The sequence below is a fragment of the Cydia splendana genome, chromosome 9, assembly GCF_910591565.1.
Source record: "Cydia splendana chromosome 9, ilCydSple1.2, whole genome shotgun sequence".
Taxonomy (NCBI): domain Eukaryota; kingdom Metazoa; phylum Arthropoda; class Insecta; order Lepidoptera; family Tortricidae; genus Cydia; species Cydia splendana.
The window spans coordinates 12,023,469-12,044,855 of NC_085968.1; the positions used below are offsets into that span (position 1 = coordinate 12,023,469).

The 21,387-nt window shown below is 39.8% G+C and overlaps 1 protein-coding gene across 4 annotated transcripts in view; it reads right to left on the minus strand.

Moving 5' to 3' along the window:
- Positions 1-21,387, minus strand: part of LOC134793585 (protein qui-1) — a 203,275-nt gene that overhangs the window by 70,891 nt on the left and 110,997 nt on the right. For all 4 annotated transcript variants that reach the window (XM_063765198.1, XM_063765199.1, XM_063765197.1 and 1 more), the window contains one exon: positions 7,633-7,755. In XM_063765198.1, coding sequence (XP_063621268.1) covers positions 7,633-7,755 — 123 coding nt within the window. The remainder of the gene's footprint in view (positions 1-7,632; positions 7,756-21,387) is intronic.

Here is a 21,387-nt window from a genome sequence, read left to right on the forward strand (position 1 = left end):
TAAAGTCAATTTTACCAACCAACTGAGCTTTACAAGTATACCTACGGAAACAACTCAAAATTTGCATCAAATTAAATGCCACTCTTCTTATCCGTTTCGAACAATCAAGAGGGCCTTTACGAGCTGATGTAGTGAAAATTTTATTTAACCCTCGTCCCTTGAAACCTTCACTACGCTCGAGGTTCAACTTTACGAACCACTCGCTACGCTTGTGGTTCAATTTTAGAATGTTTCGCTTGTTTGGGTATCAATATTAGCACGATTAATCAACCAATTTTCCCCTTGTAAAACAAATAAATAAGGTAGGTGAGGTGCAGGCATATGAGGCCCGGCGGGTAACAAGGCCCAGCATTCAAAAATAGCAGTTGCTCCCTATTATTCTGAATTTGTACTTGTTGCTAAGAAGATCCACTGTCAGTGCAGGTAAAAAGGTCCAGTCCCGGGCCTTATTGAACGTATGAGATGAAATAATAGATTAAAATATTTTAAGATAATTTTGAATATTTTTAATCTCTCATTAATAAGGCCGATTTGAAGAAACTTCTATGAAATTATGACTTATAAATAACACCTTCACTGCGCGGGCTGTCCAAATCGCTGCAGACTTTTCTTGGTCTAACTCTAATAATTTTTCACTTGCTTTATTGACCTAAAGACGTTTTAAAGAATCAAAAAGTCTAATAACATTTAGACACTTATACTTTTTAAAGGCAGTAACTACTTACTTATATAGGTAACTTTTTTTATGAATACATAGGTAGTTATTTACGATAGAAGTGCGAAATATATGCAACGAATGACGAATTTTAAAACACGGCCAAAGGGAGTGTTTTAATGTGCTTATTATAGCACCGGTGTCGTAATGTAGCACCAGGGCCCTATTTCACCAACATGACAGGTGCGACAATTCGACAAGTCTCATTGTTGCTGACGTCACAGGTATCTTTCTTGTGATGTTTATGATGACAATTGACACAAGATTTCAAAGAACTTTCGGTAATTCTTGACAGTAAATGAGTTCTGTGTCGGAATTTCGTGATAACTGTCGTATTTCTTGTGACAATTGTCCAAGTCCCAGCCCCCCCTTTGCTACAGTCCAACCCGAAAGGCACCTTAGGTCGGCGCTTACGTCATTATTACCGGCGCCCCAATACTAATGCGGTGCTACGCGACGTAAGCGCCGACCGCCATATTCAACGTGGTTTGTCACATAGTACCCTGTAGAGGTATGATTCCCGGGATAAAAAATATGTTATAACGTTATCCAGCGTATAATGGAATTCATAAAAGTTTTTCTTTATAATTACTACAACTTGTAGTAATTATATGTATGTAGTCTACAAGTAAATTTGTTCATATTTGCATATTATAAAAAGGTAAATAAAAAGTAATTGAGTAATTGAATTACTAATTAATGTAATCACAATTGCAAATTACACAGAAAAATTAATTACATGTAATTAAATTTTATGTAATTAAAAACAACAAACATTTTAATTACATGTAATTAAATTACACGAGTAATTAATTACGCCCAACACTGGTTGGTGGCAAACAACCACACCGCTCGTCTGATGGTAAGCGGTTACCGTAGCCTATAAAGGCCTGTGACGTCAGTAACAGTGATGTCGACAAATATCGCACCTGTCACGTTGGTGAAATAGGGCCCAGATGTACAGTAAAAATCATGTTAAAAGATAATACTAACTGTTACGAATAAATATTTATACTGTAAAAAATTATCCCACCAAAAACATTTTCATGTAAAATGTTGCTAAGACCAAACCATAAGCCTAAGACTCGCACTGTTAAAAAGTTATCAGATCTCTTGTCGAGCCAAGCTTCAAACTCTACAAGCCCCTTCACTAACTCTACACCTTAGTCGAAATATGTGGCTTGGCTGTTTTGCTACCGCCACATGGGCATAAGGTGAAAAACTTATTATAATCATTATTTTTAGGGTTCCGTACCTCAAAAGGAATAAAACTGAACCCTTATAGGATCACTCGTGTGTCTGGCTGTCCGTCTGTCACAGCCTATTTGCTCCGAAACTACTGGACTAATAAGTTGAAATTTGTCTATAACCCAAAGACATACATGTAAAGTAAATATGTAATATAAATTTAAATAAAGGGGTCACTTTTGAGATGAATGATAAAGAGAAGAAAAAAAACTATATCTTTGTTATACATCAAATGAAGGGGCTCATTTTAGAATTAGAATCTCAAATATATTTTTTTCATAATTTTAAAATAAATAGTTTAGAAGTTATTTAAGAAAACAGGCAAAAAATTAACATTACCCTTATCTCCGAAACTACTGGGTCTTTTTATTATAAAAAAATACACATATTAGCTCTTTACCTATAGATGTCAGGAAAACCTATTAGAAATGTGGAGCTAAGCGTGAGCAGACCTATGGAACTCTCTGCGCGAGCTCGGATTAATACCTACGAATCTGCTCCCGTTCACGGTAGAAAAGCAAGCCAGTTGGTTGCCACACGCGCTCACGTACGCACGTCACCGCGCGCCGCACTGTCAATTTTTACGATGATAGTTACACGTACGGCGGGATTCGGGAAATGAATTAGAGATGCACTAGATAAGAAATAGTAAAGATATGTGACGTTCCACGGCAAAAGGTACCATTGCCCCGACTGAACATTGGAGTGGCGATACTAATAAGCGTAAGCGCCAGCCGCCATAAGGTACCTTTTGCCGTGGAACGTCACATATCTTTACTATTTCATATCTAGTGAATGTCTAACGGCGCGATATCTTAAAGTTCGAATCGCGCGGGTAGTAGGTACCTACCTACTATTGAATTTCTTTAATTAAACATGTAATGTTTAATATGTGTGACAAATGTATAGATTTAGATATCTATCTATTTGAAATAGGTAGTAAATTTTTAATTTATTTTGGTAAATGTTTATTTTAACGACAGTAAGTTTACACCGGAAAGTGCCTACTCATTTTTGCTCTGGTTAACTTATAATTAATTACCTTTATTCATGGGGTTTCTATTATTTTTCTTTACTATTTAACATTAATCTCTATCTGGTTTTAAATTACACGAAGTTTTAAAACTAATTCTTGCTGGGATTATTGCGCGGTTTATAAAACGGCGTAAACACTGCGGTTACTGCAGGGACATATGACCTTTTAAAATGACTATTTCGCAAACACTAAAGCATAATCGGAATATTAGGTATAATTTAAGATTTAGCTTTCCTTTTATTTCACTCCGCTGTTTAAGTGGGTATTTATTTATCATTTCTAAGCGTCAGCAACCCTAGCGTTGTGCCGGTGCGCGCGGTGCGGGGAGCGGCGCGTTGAAGGTCCATTGTATTTTTGTGTAGGTATCAAAACGGTAGGTATTTGCGTTTTGTTTGAGAGATAAGTATCTGTTCGGAAGAACTATTGTATAATCTGTGGCGTGAGTCGGACTTAGTACTTAGTTTTTGATCCGATCCCTACGGGTTTTTAAAAGACATTTTACTCACTTTTCACTAAAAAAACATATTGTTAAAAATTGTGTGGGCGGTTTTTTTATTATACATACAATAGTTCTTGTAGAAACGAAACGGCCGAGCCACATACTTTGACTAAGGTGTAGAGCTAGTGAAGTTAGGGCTTGTAGAGTTAGAAGCTTGGCAAGAGATCTGATAACTTTTTGACAGTGCGAGCCTTATGGTTTCGTCTGGGCAACATTTTACATCAAAATGTTTTTGGTGGGATTTCACTTCTTTTTGTAAGTTGCTTATGACAATCTTCCATCCCCTAATTTAAAGGGTTGGGGGTGATTTACTATTAAAAATCCTGAAATAAGTATCTGGGGGCATCTGTTACACAATGTACTTCTTACTGATTCCCCATATAAACCCTTCACCCCTTAAGGGTAAACTTTGGGGTTGAAATCTGCCTTCACCCCGTAAGGGTAAACTTTGAGGTTGAAATCTATTTATTCTATATCCTTCCCCATAACAATACCTATCTACATATCAAATTTCAACTAAATCGGTTCAGCGATTATTGATTCCCCATACAAGATTAAACCCCCTCATCATCCCCTTAGGGATTAAAAAATTCAAGTTTTTGAATTTATTTGTTGTTTGTGTACTAAAACTATCTTACATATCAAATTTCAGCTTCTTAGAGGACTTCAGGAAGTACCCTAAAGGTATTGATAATCATCAAGTGAGTGAGTCAGTGACGAAATCGAAGTTTTTAGATATGAATAAAATCTTAAGTATAAGAGCTATGCAATTGATATGCTTAATAAGTCCGAGAACTTTGTTTATCTAGTATAATCCAACCCCAAGTTATGAGGGTTCCAAAAAACGACGAAGCGCTTCGAGAAAAGGTAGATAGTGCCCTTGCGCTTTGCTCGTCTTGGCGGGGGCACTGCCGTGCCGCCAGATGTTAAAACATAATAATAATAAAGATTTATGTTTAGTGACTTTAGTTACCTACTATTTTCGCGTAAACTAGACAATTTTTATATCTTTAGTTAATAAGGCCCAAAATAATTATTTTTAACTTATTATAAATATCCTCTTGTTGTGAAGTACCAAATATTGTTATTTGTATATGTATAACTCTTAAGTTAAAAACAATAAAATCTGTTATTGTCTACTGTCAAAGTGATTATTTTTTGCGGGATTAAGTAATACCCTGCTAGTGTTCAATAAGGCCCACATTAGGACTTTTATAAAAGGTATATTTTCCAAGAGTATCGTAATATTTTTATAACTATTTTGGTATAATGAAGAAACTTCAATAAATAAGACACCTATTTGAGTGAGTTTTTCATACTTAATATCCTGTTTATTAAAAAAAAAACATTTTAATTTAAGGTGGGCCGTATATAGGCATATACGGCCGACACGGAATATACAATAAGGTGAGGTCACTTACCTTATTGTATATTCAATATGTATACGTGTAATATTGAGCAGTTGATTTATAATATACATAATATGATATTGACGTTGAATAGGACAGGACATGACAATAGGAACCAGAAATAGGTATAGTCGGTCAAACCAATTTGTCAGTAAATAAAAACAAAAAATTATATTCATCCTTTTCTTTTGGGTGCTAGTACTAGTGTAAGTCAAAGATAGTATGATGATTCTCTCTATGTTTGAAATGAGACAGTCCTTTGACAAACTATGGTAAAAAATAGTTGTGAATATCATGTACATTTTTATTACAATTTCGAAATTCAAATGTTCTTCCTAATCAACTCGGCCACTAAACTAACTGATAACTTGGTATCCGATCCGCTAACTCGCCAATTCGCCAACTCTCCGAGCCGAGTCAACGCTATCACACTGCTACTAAGGCCATTCAAAAATAAACCTTAATTCGAGAGCCCGAAGGTTCTTATATGACAAACAATACATTATGACTTAAAACTTTATGGGAAACAAAGGGACCCCTTTAATTTCACGTAATGTCCGCATCTAATTTATATATGTCCACAGTAAACAAACAAATGAATAATAAGAAAAGACAGACAGTGCTGTGAGCGGGAGGTGGGGCGAGGCGAGGGGCGAGGTATAGGCAGGCTACGATAGGCTCTCGGGCGGCGCGCCGGCGACACTGACGGACCAGCGCGGCGTATGTATGAATTTCGCGCCTTTTTAAATATATTTTACTATTACAATGCAAGCTACACACCGAAATTTCTTATTTTCCATAATATGGCTGCGTATATTATTTTATAGTAATAGACTTATTTTTACAGACTCTAATTCAATATTAGATATTATAGGACAAAAAACGCATATTAATTCTAAATCATATATCTTATTCTTCTAAATTTTTAGCTTGCCTATTAACTTAAGAATTTAGATATGTTGTTGTGGATTTATTAAACTTTAATTCAATATCGACAAAATAATAAGCTAATTTGTAGTTTGACTAAGAAGCACGTTAAAAAAATTTCTAATAATTTTACATTATAAAGCGTCATACATATTATAAACGATGGAACTTAAACATTGCACTTTAATTCAATATTAAAAAATCATTACTAAAAATATATAAATACCTAATTTATATCTAACGCTCGTTCTAACTTTTCGTCATATTTTACAAATATGCTTAAAAATATGTCCCATGTCAGATAAGTATCACTTTTTCCTCTTTAGAATTATCAAAACTTTTAGTGCAAAAATCCGGTCCCACTATTGGTCTACTAGGGGTATTACGAATGAAAAGAATAATGGTATACTAACCTTAATCAACCTTATGCCAGAGTCAAGATCATTCTGGAACGATCTTCCAGTAAATAATAACTCATGGATTGATTTAGTGCATGGTGGTCAGGGTGAGGCCGATTGATTAATAAATAAATTGATTTAGGTAGTTCATAGACGGTGATCAGGGGGTGAAGCCGAATGATTGATAAATAAATAACTGTGTCAAAAATTATGCTTGTACGGCATATACGAGTAACATCCATACAAATGCATGTTTAGTTATTTTAAGTACCATAAAACTAGAATTTTAAGAGTGACCCCGGAGAACGTACTATGGCGACGAGTGACAAAAAAAGTTGATTCACCCCACAGCAGCAGCTACGCTTACGCGTTGATTCAGAAATAGATTATTGCGCTAGTTTTCGCCCAGCTCTAGTTCTCGTACGAACTTTGAATATAAACCTACATTGCTGCACAAATTTGGACTTATTTAAATTCTTAATGTCTAAACTAAACAACATTTATCCGTCAAGTGGACGGAAACTAGCGCAATTATCCTATCTATTAAGCAGTTAACACCTACTAAGAGCACTTACTAGGTTTTTGAGCTGGATTATGTAAGACACTTCCATCGGTACTTACATTTTCAAACCTAGTAAGGAGCATAAAACGTGCAAAATATGTAATATATATTGATATATGGATGTTAATACATACAATGGTTGATAATGTACCTATTTACATTCAAAAAATTATATAAAATTAAGTTTTTTTTCGAGGCTGACACTTTTTATGTTTTTACGCTCTCCTGTAAAATTTGGTCTGAAGCAGTTACTAGGTTTTGGTATGGGACAGCCGAGATTAGGCATCTATCTGCCTAATCTACCTGTATAGGTATCGGCAGGAGAGTTGAGGTGAATGACTACACACACAGCAACACAGAGTACTAATCGCATGAACAGTATTGAATGAATGAGTGAATGTGACTTGAGAGGACGATATTAAGGTAAGTAAAATAAAAAGTTGAAAAAACTTTTTGGTCCATCTTGCAGTTGGCGGTTCAACTTGCTATCGGTACGAAAAAAGAATACTAATTTGTAATTGTATAAATTCAAGGGAGTTCTGTTATTGGCTATGCTATAAGGTCTAATGTTTTTTTTGTATATATATTATTTAATGTAAACGCTGTTGAACTTCTCAATTTTAAAAACTTCCTGTCAATGATTTTATTGTTGTGTGCCATTAAAAGCCTGCAGCGATTTTGATAGCCCACGCAGTGCAACTGTTATTTATACGTCATAATTTCATAGACGTTTGACGTTTAAAATAACACTTGCCCTGCGTGGGCTATCAAAATCGCTGCAGACTTTTCTCGGTCTGACTCTACCAGCAACGTTTTTTGATAAAAAATGTGAACTTACGAGGAAGTAGCCAGCCTTGGAAGTGTTGTTGCAGCAACGGATCTCGTCGAGGAGGTGTCGTAGCAGCGCCGGGCTGGTCTCGTCGCCGCCGTCGGTGCCGTAGTGCATGTCCAGAAACTCGATCTAGAACATGATGCTCGTTTGTACTCTATGGTTATATACATATAAAGCAATATTCCCATTGACGTATATCTAAAGACGGGCGTTACATGCACTAAAATGGTACGCAGTGGTGTCACTCACGAATTCGAGCCAATCGTGCAGTCTAACGCAACTAGTTGCGACCAATCGCGCGCGTGATGCAAACTCACCAACCAATCGCGTTGTAGCGGTGTCACACCGCTGTACTGGCAGGCCTCCGTCACACGCTCAAGGCCACGCGCTATATGCCTACCGCTCGTCGTATCGTCGACGATACAACCGACGGAGGGCCGCCGAACGCCCGCCTGAACGCTCGCATCGCACGTTTCCCGCGCTTACGCTTCGAAATGCCGAAACCACGTAATTATTGTGCAGTAAATGGGTGTAAAAGTCAAAAAACAAAGGAAAAAGCCTATAATAAAGATTCATCTTTTTATGGCGGGCTAAAGGTCCCACCTGAAACGTTTAATAATTATATTGAAGGGTTAGAAAAAGTATTTTTAAATAATTTTGACGACGTAATAATTAACCTGCCTGGTAGCACCGTATTACAAATTTTAAAAACCGTTGATGTTCCGTTGCTTTGCTCCTGAGTATTTATTAAAATTATTTACGCGATTTAGGATATTTACAACTATAAAATTTAATAACAGAGAATTCCGAGAAGGGAAAAAATTATAAATCATTATATAAAACTAAAACATATTTGATTGACTAATAAAAAATATGGTTGGTCCGCAACATTCGTTTTATTACAATAATCATCATAGGTAGATGCCTACAACCCTAGCGCATTCTTACGATGACGCGTTAGCACGTGACTCGCACGGCGGGCAACACAGTCTCGACTCTTTGTGCGCGTACTTATGGTACATTTCTTCTTGTCCTGAGCAGCAGGTATTATTATTAAGGTTTTGTAGGCTATTATAGCGTAGGTATTTTCGCTTTTCTTTGGGAATGAAGTATCTGTTACGTAGTAACTATTTATTAATCTGTGGTACTGGCCCCATTCATGCCTCATTCTTATTGCCCGTAAGGCGAGTCCTTAGATATACGTCAATGAATATTCCTCTATAAGAAAGGTACTTATATGATGCAGAAGGTAGGTGTCGCCTAAGATAGTAATTACTATTATTGTAATTGTACTAAATTTATCAAATTTTACAAATAAATGATGCAAACTTTATGTATAAGACCATATAACAAACCTATACAAATATAATAGACCCATAACATAACTTAAGGCCACTTTTTTACTAGTCTTTATAAAAGCACTACGAGCCGATTTTTAACTAATGTCTATTGTCTAGTTTGAAATATGTGGATTTACAGACTCGATGTCATATTAAAAATATGAACCATTAACAAAAAATACATATTAGTGTAAGTGGTTTATAATAAACATTTTTACGATAAGTTAAAAAAAAACAAGGCAACATCGACTAACAGTACCTATTTATTCCTCTCATATTTACTTTCGACTCCAACATAATCTGTGATGTAATCTGTTAAACGTATGGGCTTAAAACGTAAATTCGTTTTGGAGGTATTTTCATTATTAATAAAAGCCTTTAGAGCATCAGTGTACCGACAGTAACAATTAATGGTTTCAACGTAAATGCTTTTCAAAGGCTTTAATTTTTTACTACCTTACTCGACCCATATCACTGGACGGCCATTTATTAGATTAGTTTACAGGTTGGTGTCAGTGAATTTCGGTAGAAAATAGTAAAATTTTAGCAAAAATGTAACATAACTGTAATTTCAACCTATTTTCGTATTTTACCTGCTTTATCATAAGATATGTATACTAATCAGAATCTCGATATTATTAAAAGTTGTTGGCATTTCAGACGAACAGTCAGCTGCAGAGAACAAATTTCTATGCAGGGGGGTCAACAATCTCTGCAGCTGATTGTACCTATAAACTTCCTCCTCACTCGACTGAAGCCACTGAATGCAATTCACTGCAGTGTTCGGCGCAACGCGTCAATCCGTTTACGAAAGCGAAGTTTGGCAGAATTCGGTCGACAGTATCTGTCGCCGATGACTGCGCTCCGAAATTCGTCGGCAAATAAGGCTCGAATCACACATGCTTTACAACTTTTGTTTGGAGTTGTTTGGACGTGTTCGAGTGAAGCCTTTGAAGTATGTATATGTTGGAGGGTTAGTTTATTTAATGCAGTTTGGTGAAGTTTGCGAGGTACTCTTAGGAAGTGGTTAATTTCACGTTTCATCCAACTAAAGTTTCGCCAAAAAGTTTAGTTTTAAGTTAGTTCGATTCAGATATGTACTTCCGATTTTCTACTCTACGTAAATGTAAATTAGAGTATCAAGCTGATATTCAATGTAGTTGAACTAAAACTACACTACATAAACTCGTATTAAAGCTACGCTTAACCCTCTGTATCATACTGTTGCCTACGGGCAACATACTCTTGACACCTTTCTCAATTTTAAAGGAATTTTTTAAACGCTAGTTTATGCACTGTATCTTGTAGTCTACACACCGATGCATGGACTAGACGCTTCCTCAATTTTCAACTAGATGGCGTTACTCGGTCAAACACAACAATGTTTAGTGTTTCGGAGAAATTTGAAAAACATGTGTTTGTGAATTTGTTAAAATGTTTTAAAAATAGTAGTTGGTGATTTTTGTGCCTGTTATCGTGAAAAAAGTTGAGGTAAGTGTATAAATCATAACATATGTGGTATTATCTATGAAAAGGGACCTTATTGTCGATGGCGCTTACGACACTAACATCGATGAGCACTAAACGTAGTAGTTTAAAATTGGTGATTCTGGCCCATTTTAGTTATTTTGATTTCCAATTTAGCAATTAAGTTTCTTTGATTACCACCACCATATTTACAGACTTTTACAAGGATTTCATGCATTATTTTCTAGTATGTATAACTTCAGTCCTTGAACTACGTTATTGCTCGTCAGAAACACGACGGCTCATTATTTTCTCGATAGAATCTTAAGTTGAAAACATGCCTAACACTGTCTTTATTTCCTTATGTTAGAAGTACTAGGACAAAAATGTATATGAAACTTACTTCAGTCGATAGCTTTTAAGTAAATCTTCATTATTGCTTGTCCTTTTATCGATACGTTAATTTTTTCATTCATCATTTGATGAATTCAACATTTTGCCTACTAAATTACACCCTACGCGGCAATACCTTGCGCCTATTCCTCACGCCAGTACGCCCGTGACCACTGTCAGCGTCGGACCTGTGCTAGTTTAGCGGACGTTTCATAAAATGGGTAATCACAGTATAAATATGCAAATATGTTATACAAACAATGTTTTTCAACATACGAAGAAAAGCAAAATAATTCTTAAATACGGTGACATTTCAGACATTCGTCCGTCATATTGTCATTTTATAACAAGTTGGGCAGCAAAGGCACACACCCATCTAACCAATCCGGAATTCAGTCACGATTGATAAATTGTGTAAACATATTTTAAAAGGCTATAAAATTAATCAAATTGAATAATTTAGACTGGTCACATTTTTGTAAAAATCGATTTCTACTGGCAAAACATATTACTTTTTGGCAACCGGGTTTTTTAACCTAATTAGACCCCGCTGAATCCGAATTTCCGAATCCGCCGGTTGCTTGATCGAATTCTTGACTGGAAGTGAGATATGTGATATTAAAGGTCCCTTTTTTTAGTTTTTCGTAAATAACTCGTAAACGGTGGCCAATATAAAAAAAATGAAGTAATAATCTACACAAAATTTTCAATAAAAAAGATTCAGTACATTTTTAGCAGGGATCAATATTTAAAAAGATAATAAAGAGGGAAAGTTAATTATAATAAATTCTAAGGTTCCTTGTTTTTATTTTTTCGTTAATAATTTGAAAAGTGTGACTCATAGCAAAAACAAATCTTACACATAAATCATCATCATCATCATCATCTCAGCCATAAGACGTCCACTGCTGAACATAGGCCTCCCCCTTGGACCTCCATACGTGCCGATTGGAAGCGACCCGCATCCAGCGTCTTCCGGCGACCTTAACAAGATCGTCTGTCCATCTTGTGGGTGGACGTCCTACGCTGCGCTTGCTAGTCCGTGGTCTCTACTCGAGCACATTTCGACCCCATCGGCCATCTTCTCTGCGTGCAATGTGGCCTGCCCATTGCCACTTCAGCTTGCTAATCCGGTGGGCTATGTCGGTGACTTTAGTTCGTCTACGGATCTCCTCATTTCTGATTCGATCACGTAGAGAAACTCCGAGCATAGCCCTCTCCATAGCTCGTTGAGCGACTTTGAGTTTTGAGATGAGGCCGATAGTGAAAGACCACGTTTCGGAGCCGTAAGTCATCACTGGTAACACACATTGATTAAAGACTTTCGTCTTGAGGCACTGAGGTATGTCGGACGAAAAGACATTACGTAGTTTCCCGAACGCTGCCCAACCGAGTTGGATTCGGCGGTTGACCTCTTTCTCGAAGTTGGACCTACCTAATTGGACTACTTGTCCTAGGTAGATGTACGAGTCAACAACTTCGAGTACCGAGTTGCCAACAGAGACTGGGATGGGCACAACATTGGCATTTGACATAAGTTTCGTCTTGTCCATGTTCATTTTCAAGCCCACCCGTTGTGAAACTCGGTTGAGGTCATCGAGCATCATGCTGAGTTCCTCCATCGACTTTGCCATGACTACGATATCGTCGGCAAACCGAAGGTGAGTGATTTATTCGCCGTTGATGTTGATGCCAAGTCCTTCCCATTCCAGGAGCTTGAAGGCGTCTTCCATTACGGCAGTAAACAGTTTCGGAGAGATAACGTCTCCCTGCCTTACGCCCCTTTTTTTCAATGGAATCGCCCTCGTGCTCTGCTCCTGTACTCGGACCGACATGGTGGCGTTATTATACAAACACTTCAACACTTCGATGTACCGATAGTCAATATGGCATCGCTGAAGAGACTCAAGCACCGCCCATGTTTCCACCGAATCGAAGGCTTTCTCATAGTCCACAAACGCTAAGCATAATGGCAAGTTATACTCTTCGGTCTTCTGTATAACTTGCCGCAGCGTATGGATGTGGTCTATGGTACTATAGCCTTTTCGGAAACCGGCTTGTTCGGGAGGGTGGAAGTCATCAAGTCTGTGTTCGAGACGGTTCGTGATGACCCTTGAAAACAGCTTATAGACATGGCTCAGAAGCGTGATGGGTCTGTAGTTCTTCAATAGGTTGTTATCACCTTTTTTGAAGAACAGCACCACCTCGCCTCTATTCCATGTTTCAGGCGTTATGCCCTCGGACAAGGCGGAATTAAAGAGCTTCTGGAGGACTTTAAGTACCGGTGTTCCACCCGCTCTCAGAAGCTCTGAAGTGATTTCGTCTTTGCCCGGCGCCTTGTTGTTCTTAAGCTGCTTCAGGGCCATCCTAATCTCGTACAGACTGATGTCCGGGATATCTTCGGTATAATGTCGGGACAGCTTGGCTCTTGGATCTCCTACCAAGCTGTCAACGGGCTTTGCGATCGAAGTGTATAACTGTCCATAGAACCTCTCGATCTCACCTAAAACCTCCGCTTTGCTCGACGCTATGCTGCCATCTTCCCGTTTCAGCTTTGTCAGCTGGCTTTGCCCAATAGACCCTTGCTTTGCTTGCGTTGCTTTGTCCTTTGCGAACACTTTGGAGCCTTGGTTTCGCTCAATAGTCTCTTTAATACGGTTAGTATTAAAGAGACGCAGATCATGTCGCAAGGACTTAGATATACGTCTATTGAGCTGCCTATATGACTCCGCGTCATCGGGAGACTGCAACTGTAGCGAGCGTCGTTCAGCCATGAGGTTTAAGGTTTGCTCGGTCAATTTCTGAGGTCTATCTTTACGGCGGGGTCTAAAAAACTTAGACCCTACTGTGTGGACAGTTTCCACTAGCCCGTCGTTGATTTCGTCCACTGAAGCCAAGTTCTCTAGGCAAGCAAAGCGGTTAGAGAGCTCGAGTTGAAAGCTTTCGGGGTTTTGAACATGGGCTCGAGTAGGTCGGAGCGTAGACTTCATCAGGCTGGACCTTTCAAGTTTAATATTGATATTCAGTGTGCCTCTTACGATTCGGTGATCACTACCGGTCTTTACCCTGTTGATCACACATAAATAATAAACATAAAATTTCCTACAAGAAACATGTAGAACACTTTTCGCTAGGATCAATATTTAAAAAGACAAAGCAGCCGGTAAGTTAATTACAATCAATTTTAAAGTCCCTTTTTAGTTTTTTGTAAATAACTCGTAAACGGTGTCCCATAGCAAAATAGGTTTTATGAATAAATAATCTACATAAAATTTCCTGCAAAAAACATCTGAACACTTTTCTCTAGGATCAATATTTAAAACGATATTAAAGGAAGAAAGTTCATTACAATCAATTCACATGTCACTTTTTTTAGTTTTTAGGGTCCCGTACCTCAAAAAGAAAAAACGGAACCCTTATGGGATCACTCGTGCGACTGTCTGTCTGTCTGTCCGTCTGTCACAGCCCATTTTCTTCAAAAGTACTGGACCAGTTAAGTTGAAATTTGGTACACACATGTAAATTCGTGACCCAAAGACGGACATCTTACGTAAACAAATGAATTTTAAACATGGAGGCCACTTTTTAGCCAAGGGGGGTTAGTTAACATTAAGAACCTATTTTGCTATGGGCCACCGTTTACGAGTCATTTACGAAAAACTTAAAATAGGGACCTGGAAATTGATTATAATTAACTTACCCCCTTTAATACCTCATTAAATATTGATCGTAGCGAAAAAGTGTACAAAACCTTTTTTGTGGACAATTTTATGTTCAATATTTATGTATAATATTTTTTGCAACTGCCCCCGTTGCAACCGTTTACGAGTTATTTACGAAAAAAAAGCGACCTGTGAACTGATTGTGATTAACTTTCTTCCTTTAATATCGTTTTAAATATTGATCCTAGAGAAAAGTGTTCAGATGTTTTTTGCAGAAAATTTTATGGAGATTATTTATTCATAAAAACCTATTGTGCTATGGGACACCGTTTACGAGTTATTTACAAAAAACTAAAAAGGGACTTTAAAATTGATTATAATTGACTTACCGGATGCTTTGTCTTTTTAAATATTGATCCTAGCTAAAAGTGTTCTACATGTTTCTTGTAGGAAATTTTATGTTTATTATTTGTGTAAAATTTGTTTTTGCTATGAGTACATACTTTTCAAATTATTAAGGAAAAAATAAAAACAAGGAACCTTAGAATTTATTATAATTAACTTTCCCTCTTTATTATCTTTTTAAATATTGATCCCTGCTAAAAATGTACTAAATCTTTTTTTATTGAAAATGTTGTGTCGATTATTAACGTTTAACAATTTTTTTTATATTGGCCACCGTTTACGAGTTATTTACGAAAAACTAAAAAAAGAGACCTTCAAAAAGTGATTATAATTAACTTTCCCGCCTTAATATCTCTTTGAATATTGATCCTAGCGAAAAATTGTACGGAATCTTTCTTGTAGGCAATTTTATGCAGATTACTTATGTTTAAGAATTTTTTTGCTATGCGCCACCGTTTAAGAGTTATTTACGAAAAACTAAAAAAAAGGGACCTTTAATATCAACTATCTCACTTCCAGTCAAGAATTCGATCAATCAACCGGCAATTTCGGATTCAGCGGGGTCTAATTAGTAGTGTCCGACCGAAACATGTTTTTTTGCCGAAACCGAAACCGAAACCGAATGTTCGGCTTTGGCTCTAGTTTCGGCCGAAACCGAAACCGAAACTTTTGTAGACTTGTTAAAATCGTTGAAAAATGTCATAAAACCGCTTTTACACACATATTATGGGGCTGTCAACACCCAATGTCCTTGAAATTGATGTTACTTAAGCAGTTTTTTTAGTTTGACCAAGATAATTCTGCAACGATTTTGATAACACACGCAGTGCAAGTGTTAGTTTAAACATCAAAACTTCTATGGAATTATGACGTATAAATAACATTTGCACTAGTTGCACTGCATATGCTATCAAAATCATTGCAGAATTTTCTTGGTCTAACTCTATTAATTCACCAGTCAAGTTAATATGTAGATACAGGGACAACCAAAAAAGCAGCCAAAAACGCGAGCGCAGCGAGCGCGAAATTTTTTGTTAACAATATCGCAAGGCCGGGTACCGATCTTCACCTGGGCCTAAAAGTCCGAAGTTCCCCAGTAAGGCGAACTTTCATGCGAAGTCAAAGCCGTGCTTCAAGCTTCATGATAAGTAGTTGAGCACAGACTCCAACTAATGTCCATTGTATTATAAAGCGAGACCGCAGGCCGAGCATGGCGCAGCGAGGCCAAAGGCTAAGCTGAAGTAGAGGACATGTGGAACACAAACCAATGGGATTTAAATCTTCTCGAGGCAGAGGTGTACGGTTGGAGCGGGTATAGCTTTATTTGACGTTCATAAGCGCATTGTAATATGCCTACTTGAATAAACTATTTTTTATCTTTATCTTTATCTAATGGTAAATTAAGGTAAAAAGTGAGGCTAAGGTCGAGTATTCGTATAAAAAAAACTGTACTGGGGACAATTTTAAAGGTTTTTTCTTCGTTTTAATCAATAGTCAGCTGTTCAGCCTCGCAAAATATTAACTATTGAGAAAATCAACTTTGCGGCACTAGTTGAGCGTAGCCTTTAGCCTCGCTTAAAATTTGCCATTAGAGGTAGATAGGAAAATTACTGAATAAGTAAGTGAATAAGAGCGAAAAAGACATCGTTCGACTCAGGCCGAGCTGGTACTCAGCCAACGCCTGAAGATTGAAATTAGAAAACGCAAACTTATTTCCCTGTACTGAACAACAGAACATGCTGTATGCAGAATTAACTGTAGGAGGCCCCGAACCTTGCACTGTCTGGGGGCCCCGACATGCTTAATGCATGCTTTACTCTCTGGGTTAGAAAATCAGTCTGATGGCAGTTGCTTTCGTAAAAACTAGTGCCTACGCCAATTCTTGGGATTAGTTGTCAATTGGACCCCAGGCTCCCATTCCCATTGCCACGGCTCGGCAAAAATTCCGGGATCACGCGAGGAAGATTATGAGTTTTCTAATTATTCTCTTGCCCAGGGCCCAGTAACATGCGTCAGTGCTATCTCATTCACTCCGATACAATTAGACAGTGTGCGCGTTATAGGTATTGACAGCCTCTTAAGACTGCGTCGACCGTCCAGTATAATAAACCAATTAATTTCTGTACCTATACATGAATCAGTATATGTTCGACTTTTGTTCTTTGTCCCAAGTACCATTTCGTAAGTTTCGGCCCGGCCGAAAGGTTCGGCCGTTTTTTGGCCGAAACCGAAACTACAGCCGAAACATGATTTTTTGACCGAAACTGGCCGAAACCGAAACCGAAACCGTACCTTCGGTCGGACACTACTAATTAGGTTAAAAAACCCGGTTGCCAAAAAATAATATGTTTTGCCAGTCGAAATCGATTTTTACAAAAACATGATCAGTCAAGTATACACTCATATTGTATACATATAATTAATAATTATTTAGGTACACTCACCGACCTCACCATCTTACCTACCATTTTTAGGGTTCCCTACCCAAAGGGTAAAACGGAACCCTATTAATAAGACTCCGCTGTCCGTCCGTTCGTCCGTCCGTCTGTCAGCAGGCTGTATCTCACGAACCGTGATAGCTAGACAGTTGAAATTTTCACAGATGATGTATTTCTGTTGCCGCTATAACAACACGAATAATATCTTTGTGCCCCAGCTTATCTCGCCTGCACGTGGTCCTCCTGCTGTTTAACGGAAGAGATAGCAACAGAGAAGGAAAACTTGAAACAAACCCGGCTCGGTGGCAGCCGTCATGCACCTGCAGCCGATCCGACTCCGCGCGTATTGACTTGTCTTTCCCGCGGATTTAGTCGGTGAGGCCGAGAGAAAGCCATAGGTCTTGGGCAACCCTGTGTCTCTTCGTTTGTGTCCCAGGCGATGCAGTGTCTGTGGAGAGGAAACTTCACCCACGATGGTTTGCCACGTGGAAAACAACACGGGGAGTGGCAGTGACCAGTAATAAGTCCAAACAGATAGGCGTAAGTTAGGACGCTAGGGGTCACTCCTGACAGTGGGAGGGTCCTTCGTAGGCCCACTGATCAGTAACCGCCCGCTTAAGCCGGGCAGCCCCCGGTCAGTTAGGTACTGATCCGCCTCGGTGCCGGTCTGTTCCTTTTGGGTGTAGGGAGCACTAGCCTTCAACTAGACGACCGGCGTCGTAACGTACTTCACCTGCTGAAAAACAGTCAAAAAGAAATAATAACATAACCCGCTTATCCATGCGCATTGCGACACGGAATGTCCGTACTATGAGGACAGGCCTCCCGGACACCGTGGGGGGCTCAAGTAACAGCAACGCATGCGACCTGCGTAAGACGGCTGTAATCAGCATGGAATTAGATAGACTTAACATATCAATAGCAGCTCTACAAGAAACCAGGCTACCTGATGAAGGCTCATTGCGCGAGGCACAATACACGTTCTTCTGGAGGGGTAAGAAGGCTGATGCTGTTCGTGAGCACGGTGTTGGCTTCGCCGTTCGCAATGATTTGCTTAAAGCAATCGAAAAGCCTCATGGGGTCTCCGAGCGTATAATGGTGTTGCGAGTTAACACAACCAGCGGCTACATTACCCTCATCTCCGCGTACGCTCCAACACTACCATCAACGGACGAGGCCAAGGACCAATTTTACGACCAACTCAATGAAACAGTGCGCGGTGTAAAATCTTCCGATCGCCTGTATATTCTAGGCGATTTTAACGCTAGAATCGGTCAAGACCGTGATGCGTGGCAGAACTGTATTGGTGAACATGGTATCGGTAAACAAAACGAAAATGGCCAGCGTCTGCTAGAGTTTTGTTCTAGAAACCTACTGTGCGTCACCAATACATATTTTAAGGGCAAATTATCGCGCAAAGTTTCATGGAAACACCCTCGCTCGGGTCATTGGCATCAGCTGGATATGATCCTCACCAGAAAGAAGGACCTACGCGAAACACTCCACACCAGAACCTTTCACAGTGCAGAGTGTGACACCGATCACTCCATGGTGGTAGCGCGCGTTGCCTTCACTCAAAAGAAAATCCATTCGTCCAGACCTCCGGGTAAGAAGAAAGTCAACGTTCTGAATACCAGGAATGACGAGATGGTCAGTGAATTTGGGGAGTTGGTAAAAAGCGCGGAATCAACCTGGAGTGAGAATGCGCAAGTAGACGACATGTGGAGGAGCGTCAGAGGGTTGCTAACAGACACTGCCTGCTCAGTTTTCGGTTACCAGGAAACTAAGACCCAGGATTGGTTCGCTGAAAACTCAGAGCATTTAAAACCTCTTCTTGACTCCAAACGTGAAGCTGCATTGAAACACCGCATGAAGCCCACTCTTGAAACACGGGAAGACCTTAAAAACGCCACGTCAACTCTACAGCGAAATGCACGACACTTTGCAAATGTGTACTGGACGAACGTGTGCACAAATATTCAAAAGTGCGCTGACGTCGGTAACTTCAGCGGTGTTTACTCGGGTATCAAGCAGGTTCTGGGTCCCGTGCCTAAAAAAACAGCCCCTCTTAAAGAAGTGGACGGTACTATCATAACTGATAGCTGCCGTCAACTCGGACGATGGGTGGAACATTACACCAAACTCTATTCGAACCCAATTGCTATTGACTCAGAGGCCCTAGTACACACGCCAAAATTAGCAACTTGGGTCGAACTAGAGGCGCCACCTTCTATAGAGGAATTTCATAAGGCTGTGAAGCAGCTGAAACGTGGAAAGAGTCCTGGCAGTGATGGTGCTCAAGCAGACATCATAGAACTCGAGTGTGTGGGCCCAATTCTGCATAGTCTGTTGTGGAAATGTTGGGAGAAAGGAATGTTCCCACAGGATATGCGTGATGCTAACATCATCACATTGTACAAAGGAAAGGGAGACCGCGGTGATTGCAACAATTACCGGGGCATTTCCCTCCTTAGTATTGTGGGCAAGTTATTCGGTCGGGTAGTTCTTTCAAGGCTACAGCAACTTGCCAATCGCGTATATCCCGAAAGCCAGTGTGGATTCCGTGCCCAGCGTTCTACAACGGATATGATCTTTACACTTCGGCAGATTCAAGAAAAGTGTAGAGAGCAGAGAACACCCCTTGTTGTGGCGTTCGTTGACCTGAATAAGGCCTTCGACACCGTCAGCAGGGAAGGGCTTTACTCCGTACTAGAACACATTGGATGCCCCCCAAAACTATTGAGTCTTGTGAAGTCGTTTCACGAGGGTATGCAAGGTGCAGTGGTGTTCGACGGTACCGTGTCTGACCCGTTCTCTATGCGTCGAGGTGTTCGGCAAGGCTGCGTACTGGCGCCTACCCTGTTTGGTATATTCTTCTCGTTACTGCTGAAAACTGCGTTCGGTGACGACCAACAGGGTATCCATCTTCATACGAGGGCTGACGGAAAACTTTACAATGTGTCATTATTAAAGTCTAAGCAAAAACGAGACGATTTATTCGTTGACAGTTTGCTATTTGCCGACGACGCAGCCTTCATCGCCACATCGCAGCTTGAGCTTCAGACCATTATGGACAAGTTTTCGCGTGCCTGTGCTCTATTCTCTATGTCCATAAATCCCCGAAAAACAGTTGTACTGGCTCAAGGGTGTGCGGAAACACCGAAAATCCTGTTGGATGGCGCCCCGCTCGAGTCAGTCGACAAATTTTGCTACCTCGGGTGACGGTGACTAACAATCTCTCACCGGATGCAGAAATTGACGTTCGTATCGGAAAAGCGGCGACGATGTTTGGGAAGTTGAGTACAAGAGTATGGCAAAATAAACACCTTACCAGGAAAACCAAGATGGTTGTTTATCAAACGTGCATCCTGAGCATACTCTTGTACGGGGCTGAGACCTGGACCTCGTACGCCAAGCACGAACGTCGTCTTAACGCTTTCCACATGCGCTGCATCCGGAACATTTTGGGCATACACTGGAAGGATAGGGTCACAAACGAAAGGGTGCTTGAGATTGCTCAGCTGCCCAGCCTCTTTGCGCTGCTAAAGCAGAGACGCTTACGTTGGCTGGGGCATGTGCATCGTATGCAACCTACTCGTTTACCGCGGCGTGTTTTGCTTGGTGCCATAGCTGATGCCAAGAGAAGCGTAGGTCGGCCAATGTTACGACATAAAGATTGCGCCAAACGAGACATGCACGCCTTCAACATCCCGGTTGACAATTGGGAGAAACATGCCGAGGACAGAGTCAAGTGGCGCAAACTGGTATTTGACGGGCGTAAAATTCACGACGACGCTTGGTTTAAGACACTCGCAAGTAAGCGAGCCAAGCGTCATCAGCCCGACACCTGCTCGCCACGGGCACATTACACCTGCCAGGCCTGTGGTCGTGTTTGCCGCTCCCGTATTGGCTTACACAGCCACGAAAAACGTTGTCTCCCTACCTGATACTGCTTGTATAGTCTGTAATAGACTCGAAGGCCAATGATGATGATGATAACAACAAATACTAAAAAGTACGGAACCCTCGGTGAGCTCAGTGGGCGAGTCCGACTCG